At 25.9% G+C, this 24,028-nt stretch overlaps 1 protein-coding gene across 1 annotated transcript in view; it reads left to right on the top strand.

Annotated features, from left to right (window-relative positions):
• The window catches only part of LOC129607955 (dipeptidase 1), a 117,303-nt gene that overhangs the window by 30,495 nt on the left and 62,780 nt on the right, over positions 1-24,028 (top strand). Inside the window, exon 2 of the mRNA XM_055519231.1 lies at positions 14,883-15,039. Within this exon, the coding sequence (XP_055375206.1) occupies positions 14,883-15,039 (157 nt within the window). The remainder of the gene's footprint in view (positions 1-14,882; positions 15,040-24,028) is intronic.

Raw genomic sequence — 24,028 nt, 5'->3', positions numbered from 1 at the left:
GGTTTGGTATATGTGTCGTATAAGGTTGGATGCAAAATAGATGGTATAACGTTCTTACATCCTCTAGCTTTAAAATTTTTATTTGCTTAAGGATTTCGTTCGTAAAGGTTCTGTGATGGCATACCAATAAGTTTAACGTTTTGTTTTGAATTTTTTGAATATGATACGTTATTGTGCTGTGAAATAAACTATAATACGTTGGGATTTTGGTTTCAGTAGGAATTCTGGTATAAATTTTTTTAACACTCCTGCTAATATTTTTTGGTTTTTATTCAATCTCATTTGTTTGTTCATTTCAGTGTTAAGGTTTATGACAAAATAAGATTTTCCTCTCTTTGACCGGACGTTTTAGATCGATTTCTTAAAATATGAAGAACATGTAACACGTTTTTGAAAGATTTACAATGAGTGTGTGCATGTCCATCCAACGCTCTATACAACAGAGATAGTTGAGACTGTAATTTAGCAATGTTATCCTCTGCTCATACAGCAAGAGAATAAAGCTGGACCGAGACAACTGCTCGTGATTTGAAAAGTATTTGGATTCATATCCAATATCATTAGATTATATGTGCACGTAAACTTACTACAAAACCTGGCCAAAAATTCTATTTTGCTTCTTAAACTGTTTGCAAAGATTGTTAAAATATTTTGTAGAATTTGTCTTTTAATTTTTATAATTTGGCAATCCTAAAAAATTTTATATCTAATATTATATTTGGCCTTGTGGTACACCTTTATCAGGTTTTTTCCTTGGTTTTTTCTTCCTTATTCAAAGGAAAAAAATTTCTTTCTATATTTTATTGAATAAAACTGAAAACTGGCTTGTAATAGAGCAATTTATATTGACAAGTTATTTTTTTTTTTCTATTCAAATTTTTGTCCTTTGAATTTAATTTCTTTTTTCTTTTTTGTTTTTCCTATTTTCCTGGTTCTTTTATTTTATCCCTTTGAAAATAAATCAAAAATTTTGTACATATAATTGTAATTGTGTGCGTTTTTATGTCTATATTTGCGTATTATATTTGTAGGCAAACATACGTGTGTATGTGTGCCTATTTTTGAAAAATCACAAAAATACCAGGAATAAATTATGTAAATCCTTTTTTTCTTTCTTACTCTTCATTTTTATATTTCATTCTATTTTTTTTTTATAAGGAGATTTTATATGTCATGTTGGTGATAGGTGATTGACAAATTTAAAACTGTAAAACTAAGAATAAAAGTAAAAAGAAAAAAAAAACATTTTATATTTAAATAAAAACAATAAATAAGAAAAGAAAAATATATTTTCGATTAGAAAGGGATGGATGAATGAGGGTTAGTAGGTACGTTTAAAATTTATTCGATTTGATAATGGAAAAATATTCTTTTTTGGTTGATTTCCTTCTTTTAATTTAATTCAATAAAAATCCTTGAACAGTTGTGGTTTAAATTGTATATGTAATTTTTTTTTTGTTTTTGTGCTTGTATAGGTACCTATTGGTTATATAGGTGATTTTATATTCCAAAAAAAAAAAGAAATTTAATTTTAAATTTTAAATTGATTTAGAATTTATTTAATAAAATTTCCAAAAAAAAAAATTTTTTTGGAATCGAAATAAAATTAAGAAACTCTGTAACACTTTTCATTTTTATTTTATTTTTCTTTGTTCTTCAAAAAGAAATATAAGAAATTTAAAAAAATTAAATAATTTCCGATAATACTCAAAAATATAAATAAAATGGCTTCTTCAGGCACTTATTATTGTATTTTTATAGCATTATTGCAACACTGTTGTTAACCTGTGGTCCTGTTACACAATAAACAACATTAAATTGATATTACTAATTATCAAAAGACGTGAAGTTGTTTATATTTCATTATTAATTCTTATAATTTCCCAATAATTTTTTGATATATCTGTAGCTCAGTTGGTAGAGCGTTCGGCTCCAAAAGTTATTTGGCACTATCTCAGAAGTTATTGAAACTATAATATAGAAATATTGTGAAAACAAGGGTATTATTAGGGCTATTATGTGTGATAAAAATCATTGACATTTCTTGACTCTTTTCATATAGAAAATATTGAAAATACAGTACTGAAATTTTGCATTTATTAATAATGGTAATACGGCAACTTAAAGTCATAGTCTGTCCCATAATCAGCTATACCATATTTATTCGCACATTAATTAAATTAGTACAAAAGAAGTGCACATATTATGAAATAAAAGTTCAAGGTGTCAACATTTTTTTTTTTCTAAATTTAATTATTATGAATTTTATTAAATTTATGATGACATTGGACGAAGTTAATATTTCACAAAGGCTTCACATTCACACACATTATAATAACCATAAATTTAGATTTTTATTATAAAAATTAAAAATAAAGCAAGGTATGTAATAAATTTTTTTATTATACAGCAGTAATTAATTATATTTTTTACATAAAGGGTTTTGTCTGCATCCATCATTCAATATATAGGGTTAACCTTGACTTGTGTTTATTTAATGTGTTTTATTAAAATTTCTGTAAAAAAGATGAAAACTAAAAATATTAAAATCAAATCTGTTTTAGTGAAATAATCTTATCTACAATTTCCTATTGATTTTAAAGCATACGAAAAGTTTGGTCATCAGCTTAATCAGGTTAAAATAGGGCAGCCCAATCATCTATATAAAGTTTGAAATGGTTTGCTAATTTCAAACGCAATTTTTTTTTGCAAGTAACTGATACCCACAGTCACAACCTTGGACACCCTTCTAACTTAAGGATGATTAAGACAGGATCAAGAAATATTTATAATAAAGCAATATTTGAGTTCAACAAGTTATCGTCATGGCTTCATATCATAAGCTCTTCGTTTATATTTATAAGATAATTATAAGATTAAGATTATTTATAAGATTATTAACTTCTTTTGTATTTGCACGAAAATTTGCAAAATTTGCTACTGAATTAAATGTCAGCTTTGTGGTTATTTATTGAATGGTAATTGCCATAATTTTAAAATCCTTTTAATTTAAATTGATGAATATGTGGTTTTATGAACATTTCATATATGTACCTGTGTTTAATGAAAATTAATTTCTCATTCTCATTGATTTTTCGTTCTTAATGTATATATGAACATTAGTAAATATGGGATTTTCTCTATTTAATTTTTGTTATAAATTGAGAGAATATAAAAAAAGAATTTAGTGTGAAATAAAATTAACTAGTGTCGCCTACATAGGTCAAATTTTAGAACCCACTCCCTGGATCGGTTTTAGAACTTACTTAAAGTAAAAGTAAATCGATATTATGATGATTTCCTCAAATTCAGCAATTAATTTGGTAGAATCTAACTCAAATCATAGTAAATGTATTATACTATAATCTACTAGTAAGAAACAAAACTGGTTATAGTACTGCGGCCTTTCCAAAATCTCCCCGCAAAGTAGATTTCCACTGGTTGAAATTTATTTGTCCCACATAATAAGAACGAAATCTGTGCATTTATGTCGCATATTTGACCAACTCTTTCTTTATCAATAATTTATTACATTCAAAATTATACTGAAATTATTGCTGAGATCTAGATGTACCAAAAATTATATAGATGTATTTGACAATGCTTTAGTGATAATGCTTTAACTTTCTTTTTGTCATACAATTTATAGTAACAACTCAAGTACGATAATGATTATAGCTGCTTCTTAAAACTTAATCTGGAAAAATTCTCATTATTTGGCTATTTTATCATCCTGTTTAGTTTTTATTTATTGAAAACTATGAAGAATTTAAAAGTCGTTAAAGAAATTCAGTTTTTTTTCTCCTGGTTAAATATAAAAGAATTATATTTCATTTTCATTTTTTATACTTTCATTTTGTTTTTTATTTAATCATTTTTGTTTTTGTTTTTTTTTCAAATCGCTATTAAGGATTATTATGTCCTGTTGGAAAATTTATCACACAATTGTTATCTAAAACAAATGTAAAGCAAAATTATAAGGGTTAAATCATGGTATGACAAAGTAAAATAAAATATTCTATATAGAATAAACACATATACACGAATAATAAAGTGTATATGAACACAAAAGTATAAGCAAGTACTACATAAAGGATAACAAAAACACCAACAACAGGCAATATCAAGTTATTAACCTACTTTTAAGTTGAAATTTTAGAATTGATGGTATAATAAATAAAGAAGCAAAAGTACGAGTTTATATAGAGAGAGGGAATGAGAAGAGAAAAACATTGAGAGCATTGAGTTAAAAGTGGTAGTATAGAGTAGAAAAGTTAGAGAAAATAAAAAAAATGTCAAATAAAGGGGATTTGCGGTTTTTTTTTATTTTTTACAAAAAAAAAAAATGAAAGAAGGAAAAATTTATTACTCATAGTTAGATCAGTGATTAACTTTGTCCATAATATCATCACATATATACAAATAATAAGCAAACAGATTGTGCACTATAATATTTACAAGAATTTTAATTAGGGACATTATAAAATTTAAGGATTTTTTTTTAGTTTTTTATTAAAATTCAATATTTTTGTAAGCTCAATTGAATGAATAATATTTGCCGACCCTGTTTAGAAAGCTAATGATTGGTCATCTGTAATACAAACACATGGCACTCGGCTTATAGCCTGAAAGCTTTTAGAAGTGGCATTTTCACACTCTTGAATGTTGTCTCTACTAGAGTAATTCAAATAACTGGAGACAGAAAGTATTTAATGCCATAATTAAAAGTAGTTCAGATCAAAATATGTGCACAATAAGACAAGAAATTTTTCTTGAATTCAAATATTTAATATTAAATGTAAGACCTTTTAAATTGCCTTCACTTCAAGGCACAGTCATCTTAAATTTATTAAATTGTGAGTTTCACCAATGTTCCTTAATTATAAAATATTTGAATCCAGTATTTAATATTGCATTAGGTATTTTTTATGTTCTTCTCATAATATTGTTCCGAAAGTTTTATCGGCCCTCGGCACTATTCAATTATTTCAAAAATAATAAAGATCTAGAAGTTGAACGGCTACTTATATTGCGTTCTTGCAAGCTTAGATTTATTTTTATCAAATATGGTTGATATCCCATTTAAAATGGAATGCGTGATCTAGTTGATAGACCCGGTATAATATAAGAATGCAGAAATTGATACAGATATAATAAACACACATATGTACCTAAATATTTATTTGTAGGTTGATAATGATGGTTGGATTGTTATTTTTCTGTTATCCGAGTAAATTAATGTTCGTTATTTTATACTTTATTTTTTTACTTCTTTTTATTTGTGGAATTTTATTTTCAACATTTTTTATCTGTTGTCATTTTTTATTTCTATTTTTTTACTTGAAAAAAATATATGAAGAAGAAATAATCACAAAGAACAAAAAAAAATGGAAGAGTAATGAAGGTTCGACGCCAATGATGGTAAAATTATTTTTTCATTACTTTTGGTTTTTCGTTTTTTTTTTCATTAGAACAGAGTTGTATTTCGTAGAGCCATTTAATTTGAATCTTGTTCTTCTCTACCAGAGATAAGCTGATACATAGTTGTATTATTGTTTAAAATATTGGCGATAGCAAAATTTAAGTATGTAACCATTTCAGAATTAGATTGAGCTTCATTTGAATGTTAAATTTAAATTGCATATTGTTTTAAAATTCATCATAAGTTACAAATTATTGAAATCACAGGGAACATTCCAATTAAAATATTGTTTTTTTTTTATAACTTCGGACCACTATCACTGATTATGTTCGGAGCTCATAAAAGAAAATTTTTACATAATTTAAAATTATATTCTGAGTGCTTTTTCTGAACACCCTTTGACTTAATAGTGTTCAACAGGATCAAATCAATGATAGGGTAGGCAAAAATAAAACTTTAACTTTCTATAAGACTTCTAAATTATTAACTGTCGTTAAATGATTTCACTGTCGGTTTTAGACTTATAAATTTGCAATTACACATTTTTGGGATCACAATTTATTACAAAATATAATAATAAATTATATTCTATTTATAATTATTCAAATTAATAAAAAAATCCGACCCCATCTTACTAATCACGTTCTTTAGCTTCAAAACTCTGATATTAGTATCAACCAATAATGTACAAGGATATGTTATACATGAACTAATATTTAGATAAAAAAAAATAAAATTTGTTTATTTTATTTTTTAGATAGCTAGCGTTGTGTTGAAAAAAAAATATATACATATATATAAAAAATAAAAATCAAAGTTATCCTTGCAAAATAAAATATGAAAAAAATGAAAAAAAATATGGTTTTAGAATATATAGAAGTCAATTTAAATTAAATGATTAGTGTATACATATATGAGGAGAAAAAGAAGGAATTCTGATATGGTTTGGACACTGGAATTATATTCAACTTTACATTGAATATAAAATAATGGAATAATACATAGAATACAACAATCGAAATTATTAAAATGAAATTAGGGATATTGCAGCAAAAAATTTTTGAAAAAATGAATGAATGAAACAATATTCAAAATGAGCCACAACAAATAGGATAATGAAATTTTGAAATAATTGAATATGTAAATGCAAAGTTAGACAATAGTTTTTGCTCAACTCATTGAAATAATTAAAATTTAGAAGATTATGAAATTTGAAAATTTGTGGGGGAATCTTGGCTTAATTTGGATTTGACATTCTCAAGAAGGTACACTTTTGTTAAAAAAAAATATTTATATTATGTATTTTAAGTTTCCTGACATCAATATGATTTTTTAGTTTAATGAACCATAAAAGAAACTGTAACACATTAAAATAATTGAATATCAAACGATTTATACCACAACGAGTGTATCCCACTTAAAATTTACCACACAACATAATACAATATGTAAGTGTTCCTAAATACTCATAATACATTAAGAACTTGTAGAACTCTAAATAACCTTTTTTTTTTGTAATTTAGAATTTATGCCCCATTGACTCTCAATAATATTGTATAGCACAACAACAATAACAATTAATCAGGCAAAAAGCTTCTCACATTTCGTAAATTAAAATATCAAAGGATAACCAATAACTATTTCAAATTTAAGAATACCGTATACATACGTATACATGCATACATACATACACAGACTTGGCACATACATAATATGTAAACTTATTAGGTATTCTACTTATATATAATATATTGAATCCTTTATGGTTGTTTTATTGTTCATTTTCTCATTTTTGATTGTATTCGGTATTCTTTGTCCTTCTAAAACTTTTATTTTTCAAAAAAAAAAAATTTATATTCCTTTTTTTTCTTTATTCAAAAATTTATTTTTCATTTTGTTTTAATTTTAAATTTTTTTATAAATTGCTCTTTTCTTTTATTCGAATATCGACCATTCTCCCAAATCGTTAAGTCAAAGTGGAAAAAAAAATATTGAACTCTTAAAATAAATTTTTAGCTCTAGCTTTTTTCTTATATATGCATGTATATGCTTTAAATTGCAAGAAGTTGAATTAAGGATATTCTGTAAGACAAATAAAAATGAAAAATTAAAATAAGGATTCAAGTATTTTATAAATATAAAAAAACAAAGAGAAGAGCACAAAAAATGCTAGAAAATTGTGAACACTAAAATAAAAAATTAAATAGAAAAATTATTTGATATTGTAAGATTTGTTGCTCGAAAAATAGGACAAAAAGAGAAGATGAATCGGATGAATTTGGAATGTGTAGCATTTTCCATTATGATATCTCAGAAACAGAAAGCCAAATTTCTCTAACTTGAGCGTTCTTAATTTATTTCGAATATATTCATTAATAGTAATTTAGTTTTCCTAGCAAAATTTATCACAGGACACTCAAAATTATTGAGCTATTCTTGATTATCTCAGTATTTAAACAAAAACAAATAAATTTCAAATGGACATAGAACTTCATAAGGCATAAGACTTCATTTTTTTTTCATAATGCAATGAGTGATCTTCAAATTCCACAGAACAGAAAAGTAAAAAAACTTGATTAAGTTTTATGACTTTTGAGAATATTTTATAGAAATTAAAATCATTTCAAGACGTTTATGAGAGCAATAAATAGTGCAAAAAAAACAAAAAGCAAACCTTTTTGACCCATTTATTTTTAAAATTAGTTCGGATTTTATACAAAAGTATAAAAACAAAAGAAATTTTATATGGGCAAATAAAAATTTTCTTCACTCATTTTTTATTGCAATCGAACGTGAATAATTTAATAAAATATTTACATATACATACATACGTATAAAATATTGAATAATGAGCTTTGATTTTTAATCCTTCTATTATTTTAACAATCCTATAAATTTGAAGCTTATTTAAAAACAAAACTCTTAATTCTTTTAATTACTTTAAATGAAATTTTTTAATTTATTCCTAAAATTTTTAATACTAAAACACTAGTTTAATAATGAATCTTGTATAATATAATAGTGTATTGCTTTGTTATATATATAACAGATTCAAAAATGGAAAATATTATATAAAATATTTTCAAATTGTTCATTAGAGCATTATTTTTTGTTTTTTTTGAAAAAATCAGAAACTTTTCATTTATTTTTCTTTTTATATGAAATTTTCTGCTTGGATCATAAAATATAAAAGCTGCACCACCTGAAAATGCCTATATATATGTATGTATAATTATTGCAGTTCTAATAAGAAATCTTAAAAATTTTTGAATTTCTGTTGTTCCGGAAAATTTAAACAATTTGATTGAAAGTACAGAACTTGGAATTATTTTCTCAAAAAAATCAAAATATTTTTAAAGACCACCAAGTTTTCCAAAAGAATTTTGATTAAACTGAAGCCTTATTTGCGGAATAACGCATGTACAGTGCCAGGATTTTGAATTTTTCGCTCATTTTTCAATTTCAATAAATTATAGCTTCTAAACTTAAAATTTTTGAAAATAGTCAAGTCCAATATTTATGATTAAAAATATTCACTAAATGAATTTATTTCTTCTCTCTTACTAAATACACTTCTTGTGGTTTCGATAATTAAAGTCCTTTAAAAACGGAAATTTTACGTGCGGTTATTGTCATCAATTTTATACATCTATATATCTGCATATTTGTAACAAAACAGATAGAAATAAGCACAAAATACAAAATAAATTGTAAAATAGTTTTATATTTTTCTACAAGCATTTTGAATATTTTGAAATCACGAAAATCTTAAATTTTTTGTTTCTGTTTCGATCATAAAAACCCACATCCATTATAATAATAACAATGAATGACAGTATATAAGTAGTATATATACATACACTTATACCATAAATACTCGTAAATATATTATGATAAGTATATGAAAATATAATATGAATAGAATAATAAAATGGTTTGATCAAAATCAAAATGATGAAACAATATTCAAAATGAGCCACAGCAATTGACAGTAAAATTTCATATCATTTTAAGAGTAATTTATTATGTGAAATTAAACCTACTATATTATATATACATACATACTTATACTTGTATATTGTGTATTTGAACATAATATGATACGCGTGATATGATACTCATAATGTATATAATCGTATATACTTAAGTATACTATAAATATGATATAAAACCAGAGCAGTCTTTAGTTAATTAATCTGACTGAAGAACATGGTTTTCAATCTCATGATTCTCATGTATACCGTAAATATAAAATTACGGTATTAAAATAGTTTTCAATCAAGCAATCTCTAACTGATATAACACTGATCGAACCGATAAACTCTGAAAGAAAAAATACTGAAAATGTAAGAACGATGTATAGGGTAAAGGACAATCTTTTTAAATAAATTGTTATAGCTCAGATTGTATGAACTTACGAATTTAAGTTTGGACAACTAAAACGTATGATAAGAGCTAGTCTTCTGAAGTTCAAATTTCAAAATAATTAAGTTATATTTCAGAAACTGTGAAGTCTGTGTTCGTGATAACAATATTTTTGAAAATTCAAAATATTTTACTGAAATTTCATACGAGCAACATGTATTCCAAATTATAAAAAATTTATTAGCGGCAGTACGAATGCAGGCAATGTACAATTATTGTCACATGATTTTTGAAAAATATTCTTACGGCGGTCACATCACACACTTGAAACGAGCAATTCTGTTGTTCTCTCATTTTTAAACGGGCAATTATTGTTCTCTCTTCTGTGTACCAAAAGTAAATCATTGATTTTTCAAATCCACAAGACTCCTCTGTTAAAAATTGGCATCACATGCATACAATGGTACCATTATTAACAAAAAAAAAAATTTTTTTTTTGGTGTTTTTGGTGATGTTTTTAAGATTTTGGCTTAAAATTTATGTAGTTAAAATATTGAGTCATTTTTATACTACATTATAGGCTTTTCTCATATAACAATATCACTCTATTCTATTATATATAGTTTATAATAAAATACATAATGTATTATAGAATGTATATAAATGATTTGTTGAATCATTTTTATCATCTCAATGCAGGCCAGTCGACATTTCAATAAAAATAATAATATTCTTAATAATATACATACATATACACAAACATTGTTCATTATTATAATAATGTATTAAAAGTATACGTGGGTAATTTTGTGCAATCATTTTAATGAGAAAAAATATTATAATAGTTGTTGTGTACCAGTATATATAAATGAGTAAGTGCCACTCTACACAATAAATTCTTATATATAAAATATTAAAACAATATTGTGTGAGTGCTTTTTATTCATTTATATTAATACATATATATTAAGTTTATATTACATAATAAGTTGTATTTATATGTTACTGCATTATTATAATGATAAAGGATAATTTTTGATGTGAAGAAAGAAAGAGAAAAATTTATAATAAAAAATTATTAAACTAATTTAGTTTTCTGTTAAAGGAGATATCCTTTTGTTCCAGTATTTTTTGTCATCATTGTTCTGGGGGTTGGATTTTTTTTTTTCAATTTAACAATCATTGTTAAAATGATGATATAATACGGATATTTTATCGGTAATTTCTTCTGCGGTTTGATTATTACAAAAATTTTATTTTATTGTATTCTTTTTGATTATTAATAATACGAGTACTTTTGTAAAATTGAGTTAATAAGATTAAATTTACTATAATTAATTATTAGAGATTTACTATACAATAATGAAGAATATTGAATAAAATTTTTCTGATGTTAGTTTGGAAATTTGGTACGTAAATGCGAGTATGCGTTTTGTATATGCCATTAATATAAAATGAGCCGATTATTTTTGTCAAAAAAAAAATTTTTTTTTTTGAATAAATTTTCCCATACCTAATAACTTTGAAACTAGTAAATTTTCTCTTGAAAATTTTTGTATTTGAGGTGTGATTTCTTATGATTTATGTATAACATTTTTACACTTTGAATATTATGAAAAATTAATATGTGATGCGTTAGTGATTTCAGTTTTCTATAGTGTAGACCAAAATAATCAATAATTTTCTGTAACCTTATTTCGTTAAAATTTGATCTTAATAAATAACTTCAACATTAATATTGATCCAACTATAATTAATATTCTTAAAAACTTAAAGTAATAATGTAATATGCCTGTACGTAAATTATATAAGTAGTCGGTTTCTATTAAATGCATCTCATACAGAAAGTATGCAATAAATCTTGAAATATTTTTATTATGAGCAATATCTCCTTAAAGTTCCTTAAAATTTCACTTTACTTGTAACACAACATACGACAATAAAAGCTCTGTATGTAGACACTATTATAAGAAGCTGCAGTACAATACAAAATTATAAAATTCTTAAACTTCTAATTATCCTCTTTCTTTTAAAATCTTTCGAAATACTGAATGAATCTTAAAAATTTTGTAACAAAGTTTCTCTATTAATTATGCGTTTATCTTAAAAATATTTTTTTTAAATACACCATATTATTTGACATTTAAATTAAAAGATTTTGAGTAGCACAGCACAACTTTACAAAATTTCTAAGTATTACAGTTAAATTACTATTTAAAAGCTTTAAAATTAATAAAGTAAATTTTTCATTTGTCTACAAAAATTAACATATATAATTAATATAATTAAAATTTTTTACTCCTTAAAAAGTCAAAATTCATTTAACTTCAAAAAATTTTTCTTTTACCTTCCATTTTTTTTGCCTTGCTCGTATACGTCATCTCAAAACAGTGCACTAATTTTAACTACCATGACTAACTGCATTAATCGTTTTTTGAGCAACATGCTAAAAAGGAAAATAATTATTCATATAAAATTTAATTAATAAGTTTTCTACTTAAAAGGATGTTAATTTTATAACTGTTATGTGAACACATGAGCATGTATTCAAGCATTATAAAAAGTAAAAAATTTATTAAAATAACTGAAAATATTAAAAATGAAAAAAAAATTTTTTTTCTTTACCTTTTAAAGTATTAAGTATAGAGAAAAGAAAGATAATCTTTTCTATAAAAAAAAATAATATTGTAAAAAAAAAACCTAAAGAAAATGAAACGAGACAAGAAGAAAAGTTTGTGCTTGTTCAAAGAAAGTGCAAAGTTCCGTTATATGTTTTTATAATTTGTTGCATAAAGAAAAGTAAGAAAATTTTACAATTAATTCAGGAAAACTCCAGGATAATACAACATAGAAAATGTCATTGTGTCGCAAAATACAAGATTCTTTCCGGATATTTTTATTTGTCTATTGCAATAAAATGAGAAAATTCTCATTGCATCAGTTTAAATTGTGAAAAACAGATGCGAATATTACCCTAGAATATAAAGTAAGTAGAAGGATATTTCATTCTTCTATATGCAGTTCCTTATAAAGATATGATAAATTATATTAAAAAATTTTTGGAAAAATATATTCAAGACTTACGGTTTATCTTAAATTAGTTTTCGTTTTGGAAAAACCAGTTTGGAAATTAATTTGTCTGTTTCAAATAGTGTGAAAAAATTCATAGATAACAACGTACGTTCTAATTCCATCGGTGACTATTAACCCTTTGCAATCGTATGTCACACTGTAGGTGACAATACTAATTTACTCTACAATTCGTATGTCACACTGGTGGTGACAATACTAATTTACTACTCTACAATTCGTATGTTACACTGGAGTTGGCAATACTAGTGTATATCTATAGACAATAGCGCTAAATAACTGTAAAATTCATTTCCGTTATTCGAGATCTTATGCAGTAATAATTTTTTAAATTTTGTTAGTCGAATGCAAGCCATGCACGGAATTAGTTCTCTTTATACAATTCCGTACACATATTATATTCCCCCTTAAAAATGGACTTCGAAGACTGAGAGGTTGATGATAGTGAATTAGAATTTGCTAATATTGACATGTGAGATGACAATATAAATTTTAGTCCGGGAAAAAAACGTAATGATTGTATGGTATGTTCCAAAAGAAAGTTGTAAGGCCGAAAGCAATACAATTCTGCGAAACATGCGAAAGACGTCCTTTTCTGCATGTTCGGAATTGTTTTAAAAAGTATCACACTGTAAAAGATTACAAAAAATAAAATATTGTATATTAATAATTAATGAAATAAATATAATATGTTGAATTCAATCACTGTAAATTACTTTAATTCATTTTGCTAAAAAAAATTACACGTTGACAACAATCTTGAAAATCAATCGAGGGCAAAGGGTTAATTTATTATTAACTATTAATTTTCTGTTAATTACAACACAAATAAATTCCAAAACATTATAAACTTATACACAGAATTAGAGTTCCGTTGAAATTAAATTTTGGGCTCCTTATAGAAAACTTGAGTGTTAAAGGATTTTAAAATATTTTATTGCAAAAGATTTCTAGTTTTCTTCTTTTTCCTTTTATTTGCACTTCATGTACACAAAGTTTTCTTGATCTCGCTATTTTAATTTTTTGTTGTATCATATGTGCATTAAGATGCGGTAACTGCGGAAATAAAGGAAATTGAATAAAAAGTAAATACAAAAAAAAAAACATTCGCTTTATGCGATGCGGTTTTTTTTCTGTATTTCTTTTGCGTTCTCCGTGTTTAAATAGAAGAAACGGCTGATAGTTTTAGTTATTTTTTCTATATATTATGTACGACGTGAATCCTTATTATTGCAGCTGTTAAAAGAAGGATTTAGTGTGCATCATCAACATGAAAAACTCAAAAATGAAACTTTTTAAGCTATGCAAGTTTTTTTTCTTACTATAACCAAAATTATATTTTTCTATCAAAAAGAAAATATTAAAAAAAAAATAAACTCTAAAGAGAAGCTTGGGAAAAAAAATTAAAACTCAGGAATTTATTTTTGAAAGTGAAACAAAAATTTTTACCAAAATGAAAAGTAGAATTTTAATAACAAAGAGTTACGGATTTTCTTACGTGTATGAGCCAAAAAAAAAACAAAGGCATGAGCACCTCATGTGTGAAATATTTGCGCTTCACATTATTTTGTGATATAAGAAAAATTTAGTTACTTCCCAAAAAATTTTACATATAACTAATATTTTCCACTTGATACTAAAGTCTTGTATTGTTTGTCTTAAGTTTAATTCTATACTTTTCCGTTATTGCCAAATGAATTTTAAATTTGAAACTTTTGGTAGAAGTTACGCTTTATTTTATTAAAAATTCACATTTAATGTGAAAATTAACTACTTATTAATTGTTAAAATGTGTAGGTTTTTATAAATTGGAGCAATGAAAAAGAAATAAAAATAGAGTGAAAGCCGCATGCCAAAAATTAATTAGCACAACTGAACCTCGTCCCCATGAAAAATATAATTCTACAATTTCAAATAAGAAAATGAATTATTAAAGCTCTTATATTATAATCTTTGAAAATTTTAACATTCAAAATTACATTAAAATTTTTTTTATTAATTTCAGACATAACGATTTACCTTGGAACATCAGAAAATTTGTAAAAAATCAACTAAGAGATTTTCGTTTTGGTGCTGATTTACGTGAAATATCTCCTTGGTCATCAAGTGCATGGAGTCATACCGATTTAAGACGATTAAAAGAAGGGATGGTTTCAGCACAGGTTTGTCACAATGTCAATTACATATGATAATTTTTTAGAGTTCGACTTATAAACATATTTATATATAGATAAATCTACAAATACATTTTATTTTAATTGGAATGAACTTTAAAATATAAAATTTTTTAGATTTTTCTTTATGATTCATAAATTTAAAGTGAAAATTGGACAATGAATTTTCCTAAATATCCTTAATTTCATTCAAAAATTTCATACAAAAATTTTTTATACTATAGAATTATAAAAATTAGAAAATATTATCCAATTTTGTTAGAATAGTTTATTTATTTAACAAAATTGATTCCGATATTCAAAATATAGTGTTTCCCTATAACCTAAAATTGGATTTTCCTATAATTTAACATCTCTTAAAACATCTGAATGTGACCCAATAAATATTAACCTTATTAGAATTTTAAATTATATTCCTTTTACTATGTTGTTGACCCCTCTTTTGGGTAAATTTTTAAATCATGTATTTTAATAGGAATTTATCCTGAAAATATAAGCATGTTAATCAAATTCTGTGTGAGGAAACAGAAAAACAAAAAAAAAAATAAATAATGAATAATTCATCATTTTACGAAATATTTGTTAAGATTTTCTAGTTACATAACTATGGTCAATATGGGCCCGTTTATTTGTATAACATTTTTTTGCCCCTTTTTTATAGGAATTTTTGAGTGATTTTAAGTATACTTAATGTCTACTTTTTTATATGTATAACATGATGATAAAATTTCGCACGACCCCCTACCTAGGCAAAAAGTTAAAAATTTTTAAAGTTTTGAACGACGCCCTAACTTTGGCAAAAAATTAAAAATTTTTTAAAATTTGGCACGACTCCCTACCTTGGCAAAAAATTAAGAATTTTTTAAAATTTTGCACGATCCCCTACCTTGGCAAAAAATTGAGAATTTTTTAAAATTTTGCACGACCCCCTTCATTGGCAAAAAATTAAAAATTTTTTAAAATTTTGCACCACCCCCTACCTAAGCAAAAAATTTAAAATTTTTTAAAATTTTGCACGACCCCTTACCTAGGCAAAAAATTAAAATTTTTTTAAAATTTTGCACGACCCCTTACCTAGGCAAAAAATTAAAATTTTTTTAAAATTTTGCACGACCCCCTACCGTGGCAAAAATTAAAAATATTTTAAAATTTTGCACGACCCCCTACCACGGCAAAAAATTGAAAATTTTTTAATATTTTGTGCGAACCCCTACCTTGGCAAAAAAATAAAAATTTTTGGAAATTTTGCACGACCCCCTACCAAGGCAAAAAATTAAAAATTTTTTAAAATTTTGCACGACCCCCTACATTGGCAAAAAATTAAAAATTTCTTTGAAATTTTGCACGACCCTCTACCTAAGCAAAAAATTTAAAATTTTTTAAAGTTTTGAACGACGCCCTAACTTTGGCAAAAAATTGAAAATTTTTTAAAATTTTGCACGACCCCCTACATTGGCAAAAAATTAAAAATTTCTTTGAAATTTTGCACGACCCTCTACCTAAGCAAAAAATTTAAAATTTTTTAAAGTTTTGAACGACGCCCTAACTTTGGCAAAAAATTGAAAATTTTTTAAAATTTTGCACGATCCCCTACCTTGGCAAAAAATTGAGAATTTTTTAAAATTTTGCACGACCCCCTTCATTGGCAAAAAATTAAAAATTTTTTAAAATTTTGCACCACCCCCTACCTAAGCAAAAAATTTAAAATTTTTTAAAATTTTGCACGACCCCTTACCTAGGCAAAAAATTAAAATTTTTTTAAAATTTTGCACGACCCCTTACCTAGGCAAAAAATTAAAATTTTTTTAAAATTTTGCACGACCCCCTACCGTGGCAAAAATTAAAAATATTTTAAAATTTTGCACGACCCCCTACCACGGCAAAAAATTGAAAATTTTTTAATATTTTGTGCGAACCCCTACCTTGGCAAAAAAATAAAAATTTTTGGAAATTTTGCACGACCCCTTACCTAGGCAAAAAATTAAAATTTTTTTAAAATTTTGCACGACCCCCTACCGTGGCAAAAATTAAAAATATTTTAAAATTTTGCACGACCCCCTACCACGGCAAAAAATTGAAAATTTTTTAATATTTTGTGCGAACCCCTACCTTGGCAAAAAAATAAAAATTTTTGGAAATTTTGCACGACCCCCTACCAAGGCAAAAAATTAAAAATTTTTTAAAATTTTGCACGACCCCCTACATTGGCAAAAAATTAAAAATTTTTTTGAAATTTTGCACGACCCTCTACCTAAGCAAAAAATTTAAAATTTTTTAAAGTTTTGAACGACGCCCTAACTTTGGCAAAAAATTGAAAATTTTTTAAAATTTTGCACGACCCCTTACCTAGGCAAAAAATTAAAATTTTTTTAAAATTTTGCACGACCCCTTACCTAGGCAAAAAATTAAAATTTTTTTAAAATTTTGCACGACCCCCTACCGTGGCAAAAATTAAAAATATTTTAAAATTTTGCACGACCCCCTACCACGGCAAAAAATTGAAAATTTTTTAATATTTTGTGCGAACCCCTACCTTGGCAAAAAAATAAAAATTTTTGGAAATTTTGCACGACCCCCTACCAAGGCAAAAAATTAAAAATTTTTTAAAATTTTGCACGACCCCCTACATTGGCAAAAAATTAAAAATTTCTTTGAAATTTTGCACGACCCTCTACCTAAGCAAAAAATTTAAAATTTTTTAAAGTTTTGAACGACGCCCTAACTTTGGCAAAAAATTGAAAATTTTTTAAAATTTTGCACGATCCCCTACCTTGGCAAAAAATTGAGAATTTTTTAAAATTTTGCACGACCCCCTTCATTGGCAAAAAATTAAAAATTTTTTAAAATTTTGCACCACCCCCTACCTAAGCAAAAAATTTAAAATTTTTTAAAATTTTGCACGACCCCTTACCTAGGCAAAAAATTAAAATTTTTTTAAAATTTTGCACGACCCCTTACCTAGGCAAAAAATTAAAATTTTTTTAAAATTTTGCACGACCCCCTACCGTGGCAAAAATTAAAAATATTTTAAAATTTTGCACGACCCCCTACCACGGCAAAAAATTGAAAATTTTTTAATATTTTGTGCGAACCCCTACCTTGGCAAAAAAATAAAAATTTTTGGAAATTTTGCACGACCCCTTACCTAGGCAAAAAATTAAAATTTTTTTAAAATTTTGCACGACCCCCTACCGTGGCAAAAATTAAAAATATTTTAAAATTTTGCACGACCCCCTACCACGGCAAAAAATTGAAAATTTTTTAATATTTTGTGCGAACCCCTACCTTGGCAAAAAAATAAAAATTTTTGGAAATTTTGCACGACCCCCTACCAAGGCAAAAAATTAAAAATTTTTTAAAATTTTGCACGACCCCCTACATTGGCAAAAAATTAAAAATTTTTTTGAAATTTTGCACGACCCTCTACCTAAGCAAAAAATTTAAAATTTTTTAAAGTTTTGAACGACGCCCTAACTTTGGCAAAAAATTGAAAATTTTTTAAAATTTTGCACGACCCCTTACCTAGGCAAAAAATTAAAATTTTTTTAAAATTTTGCACGACCCCTTACCTAGGCAAAAAATTAAAATTTTTTTAAAATTTTGCACGACCCCCTACCGTGGCAAAAATTAAAAATATTTTAAAATTTTGCACGACCCCCTACCACGGCAAAAAATTGAGAATTTTTTAAAATTTTTCACGACCCCCTACCTTGGCAAAAAATTAAAAATTTCTTAAAATTTTACACGACCCCCTACTTTGGCAAAAAATTGAGAATTTCTTAAAATTTTACACGACCCCCTACCTTGGCAAAAAATTGAAATTTTTTTAAAATTTTGCACGACCCTCTACCTAAGCAAAAAATTTAAAATTTTTTAAAGTTTTGAACGACGCCCTAACTTTGGCAAAAAATTAAAAATTTTTTGAAATTTTTCACGACCCCCTACCTTGGCAAAAAATTAAAAATTTTTTTGAAATTTTGCACGACCCTCTACCTAAGCAAAAAATTTAAAATTTTTTAAAGTTTTGAACGACGCCCTAACTTTGGCAAAAAATTGAAAATTTTTTAAAATTTTGCACGACCCCCTACCTTGGCATAAAATTGAGAATTTTTTTAATATTTCACGATCCCCTACCTTGGCAAAAAATTGAGAATTTTTTAAAATTTTTCACGACCCCCTACCTTGGCAAAAAATTAAAAATTTTTTGAAATTTTGCACGACCCCCTACTTTGGCAAAAAATTGAGAATTTCTTAAAATTTTACACGACCCCCTACCTTGGCAAAAAATTGAAATTTTTTTAAAATTTTGCACGACCCCCTTGGCAAAAAATTAAAATTTTTTTAAAATTTTGCACGACCCCCTACCTTGGCAAAAAATTTAAATTTTTGAAATTTTGCACGACCCCCGATGGATCGTGCTAGGTAAATGATATGATGACTGCTAAGACCGCAGCACAGCCCAAGAAGTAAAATCCAAAAAATTTCTGCCTGTAGTTCGCCAGCGGCAGACGTGAACATAGAAGGTGGGTCACCGCTGCTTTTATCTTTTCAGCAACTTCTACAAAAATCGTTTGCGAAGCAATCGATCTTCGTTGCACTTATCAGACAATGTCCCGTCAGAACGGATATTACAGCAACAATATCCTCTCGTCGGAAATGTATAACGTCCGTTGTGCGATACAAGTCTAGCTTTGGCCACAGCTTCCTAGTCGCGTTACATGTTATTCCATTTGGCCATTGGAGGTTGGTGACCTCCACAAATGCATTGCGTATCAGCATGGGTGTTTAGAGGCACGACCAGGTTTTCCTTTCCAAGTAGAATCCTGAGGATTGTTCCATGTCTCGCATGTTCGTCTGTCTTACTGTTCCTTTGGGGTCTGTTTAATGAAGTTTAAGTCCTAATAAATTAAAAATGGAACTAAAATTGCAAATATTAAATTTTCTGCTTATATGATCATATTTTATTAACTTATACAAATTATTAAGTCCTGTTCTATTATAAAAATGTTTTTCAATAGCACATTTTCTATAATACTAAAAAATAATTTTTTTTTAAATCAATATGGAAATTCTAATATTTTCAATTGAAAATGATCTTGTTTCACTTAGAATTCTTTTAAAAATTTAATATTCGCTGATAAAATCAAATTCATTTTTCTACGTAATATGCAATTTATATTTTAAATAAAAATATTGTAACAATCTAGGTGTAGTAATAAAATTAAAGTGTAAATATTTTATGGGTGTTTACAAATAATAAAATTTCAAGTTAGGCTTTCTAAGCTTATCGTTATATAATTATTACTAAAATATTCTGTAAATTTATTGAAAAACATTATATTCAAAATTAATAGTATGTAACAAGTAATTTATGTCAGAAAATGGTGCTTTAAATTAATTAATTAAAAAGATGTCTTAATTTTTATAATCGGAACATTTTAGAAATAATCGAAAAATAATGAATTTAAGGAATGAGTGAAAATTATTGCATATGCCTGTTCGATTAATTCCAAAAATTAAAAAACTTCATTTAATTATTATTTTTAGGAATTATAATATTTTAATAACATACTATATGCCTGTTTATGATTTATTCATTCTCTCTTAGGGCATGTTATCAGCGCCGTATCTGCTATTTATGCAAAGTAAGCATTTACAATGGGCGCCGTAAGACAGGGGCGCAAATGCAAAAAAGTAATTAAATTTTAAAAAATTAAAATTTCCTATATTTTCTATAATTGTGTTTTCCAGAAATTTTTTTCTACCTGTTTACATTGCAATAACTTGATAACATGTACCTATATGCAAACAATTGCAAAACGAAAAGCTGTAAATTATTGCCAGTTTTTAGTTTTATGACCAATCTTGTATTCAATATGATAAAGTTACACGAAAATGATTTTTAATTCGTATTTTACTATGACTGGTTGGTGTACCGTAGTGCGCCAAACAAGTCAAAACTGGGGCTGCATGTTATTATTGAACCGGGTTTGTTTTACATATTTTTTTTTAAATAATATTTGAATGTAAATATAATATGCAATAATTTTTATCAATTGGACCAATCTATCGATTTACTGAATTTGCTTGCTGAAAAGGTCAAAGTTAAATTTTACAAAATGTTTTTTTTAAGGACTTTACATAAATATAGAAACATAATTAAAAATTGTAATAACGATCAAAACCTGTTAAAGTATAACAATAATAGTTAGATTTAGTAACTGAATTTCTTATTGAAATTAACATTAATAAAAAAGTATGTTCAAAAAAACTTGAGTAAATAGCATGCTCTAATTATGTGAATGCTCTTATCTGCACCTATAATTTTTGTAATACACGTAATTCGACAGCATGCCATATAACTTCATATTATCCTGATTGATATTAAAAGCTAATTTAAAATGATTTTCTTAAATTATATAATCAAATATTTTAATTAAATCTCCATCATATTTCAATCTTAAAACTTTATTATAATAAAAAGCCAATTGCAATTACGATATCTTAATAAACTCCTTTCAATATATTATCTTATACTTATACATACTCGTACATAATACCTAATTCTAAAATATTATTATTATTATTCGAGTATGTATAAACATATTAAAAATTTTTTTAAATAACTCATTAAAAAATATTATTAAATATTTATTAAAATATAATGGAAAATTAAATTTATTATCATTTCTCAAATGACATTAATTACATTTAATGTCAATAAATTATTGATTATATTATTAATGCTCAGGACCCATATTATACATAATATATACATAAGTAATAATATATAAGTACATAATAATGCATACAATATGTTTTTATTATCGGACATATAACAAACTGAGATGACTTGTATAATTATAATATTAGCAACTTATGCATAATACATAGTTGAACCCATACATATAAGAAAACACAGAATAAACTAATAAACTATAAAATTCTTATAATTCTGTAGGTACTTAAATTCATAAATATTAATAATTAAGTAAGAAAATTTTAAATTATCAATTAGTTATTTATTATTTACTGGTTCATTTACTTTATTTTTTTGTTTGACAAAATTTTAATGAATATTTTTAATAAGTTTTACTCATTTCTACATTAATTTTTATATAGTTAGTATAATTTTATTTCATGCAAAAAATTCATAAAATATTCAAAGTCTAAAGATTTACTATATACATACATACACATACATATTTTAATTTCCTGTCTTTTTATTTGTCCTTTTCTGTTCAGAAGTGAAATAAATATCTATTTGATAGTGTCAATTATTATTAATACGAGTAATATTATTAAAATATTGTTAATATACATAGTAATATACTTATGAATATGATATACTTATGTACTTCAAACCATAAAAGTGTCCTTTCAATTTTGATATCTTATGATTTTATCAAAATTAATAAAATTATGAAAAGGACAAAGACATCAGGTAAATTTTGATGATCATTATCATAATGTTATCGAATTATTTTTGTCCTTTTCTTATTACACTTACATGGTATGTATATATCATATATATATACAATTTTATGTACGTATATATGTATGTAATAATAATAATTGCTATTTCATTTTAATTTTGAATGTATGTACATTATAGTTATTTAGGTCATGAAAAATAATTACGTACATAATATATAATAAAATTATTATTATATAAATTGTATGTATACAGGTATTATAATAAATGGTTTTTTTTTTTTTTTTGTAATTATATACGTGAATGATGACAAGTACTATTATACATAATTATTTAATATGTAATATTATAAATGATTACACATTTTTATATATAACATTAAGGTTTTGTAAATTGTTCAATATTAAAGTTTCTTTTCATCTAACATGTTTGATTTTTATCTTTTTAATGAAAATTTTTATTTTTTATGTTTTATATTTGTACACCCACTGTTCCTATCTCACTACGCCTAAATGATATACATTATTTAGAGAGTTTTCCGTGTGTTCCGATAGTAATATATTTTATATAAGGGAAACATTTTATATGTACAATGTACCCATAAAATTGTATTTAAATACGCAGTTTGAAAAGTTATTCAAGGTTTTGATAAGTTTGAAAATTTTTTTTAGTTCTAAATAATTTTATTAATTAATTTTTAAAAATTAACAGACTGAAATATTTTTTGTATTGATTTTAATTGATTTTGAAGACTAAAATGTCGAAGCAACTTTTTAACATGGTTAGCTTTGCTGGGATACGAAAATTTTGCTCAAGTACTGCGATGCTCACAAATATTTGTTCAATGCTTTAAATTATTGTGAATATTTTGGGGCAATTAAATTTCTTTTTTCGGTTCAGGTGTACCTCTTTGTATAAACGGCGAATTTATTAGTTCATGTCGAATTCAGGAGAATTTTTATTTTTTTAATTTTTATGTCCTGCGGAAATGGACAGGTCGCACCATCTGTCCTTAGGGGATTTGAAGAACACTATAAATGTAGAAACTAGAAGGAAATGTGGAAAAAAATGTGGAAAGGAAACTTGCTTTGGTATGTCAGGCGGATTTGTGCAGCGACAAAGGCCCCGTTGGCGGAAAGAAGCGATGCAAAAACGAGAGAACTGCTGGCTTTGAGCAGGGCGGATCTCAGTATTGCAGTAGGTATTTTGACGGGAAGCTGTTTATTGGGAACTATATAGCTAAGAAACGGAGCATTTCATCGGATATTTGTCGATGGTGTCAAGACATCGGGGTGGCGGGGGATGTGTATCACGTGCTATATGAATTCCCCGCGCTAACGCGGGGGAGAGAACACTTTTTGAGAGAATATCGGTTAAACAGATTGGAAGAGTTCTCGGGGGCGCCTGTGGGTGATCTGCTGAGCTTTTTCAAGAGATTTGAATGGATTTGGGTAGATGGGCGTTCTGTGGAGGGATGTCGATAGGTCTTCTGCTGACCCAGCGCTGGGTGGCAACATTTGGGCGGCCGCTTTCTCTATCTAA

The sequence above is a fragment of the Condylostylus longicornis genome, unplaced genomic scaffold (assembly GCF_029603195.1).
Source record: "Condylostylus longicornis isolate FDR11 unplaced genomic scaffold, ASM2960319v2 ptg000030l, whole genome shotgun sequence".
NCBI lineage: Eukaryota > Metazoa > Arthropoda > Insecta > Diptera > Dolichopodidae > Condylostylus > Condylostylus longicornis.
Note: the sequence above shows the minus strand (reverse complement) of the source record. Positions and strands in the feature narration are given on the sequence as shown.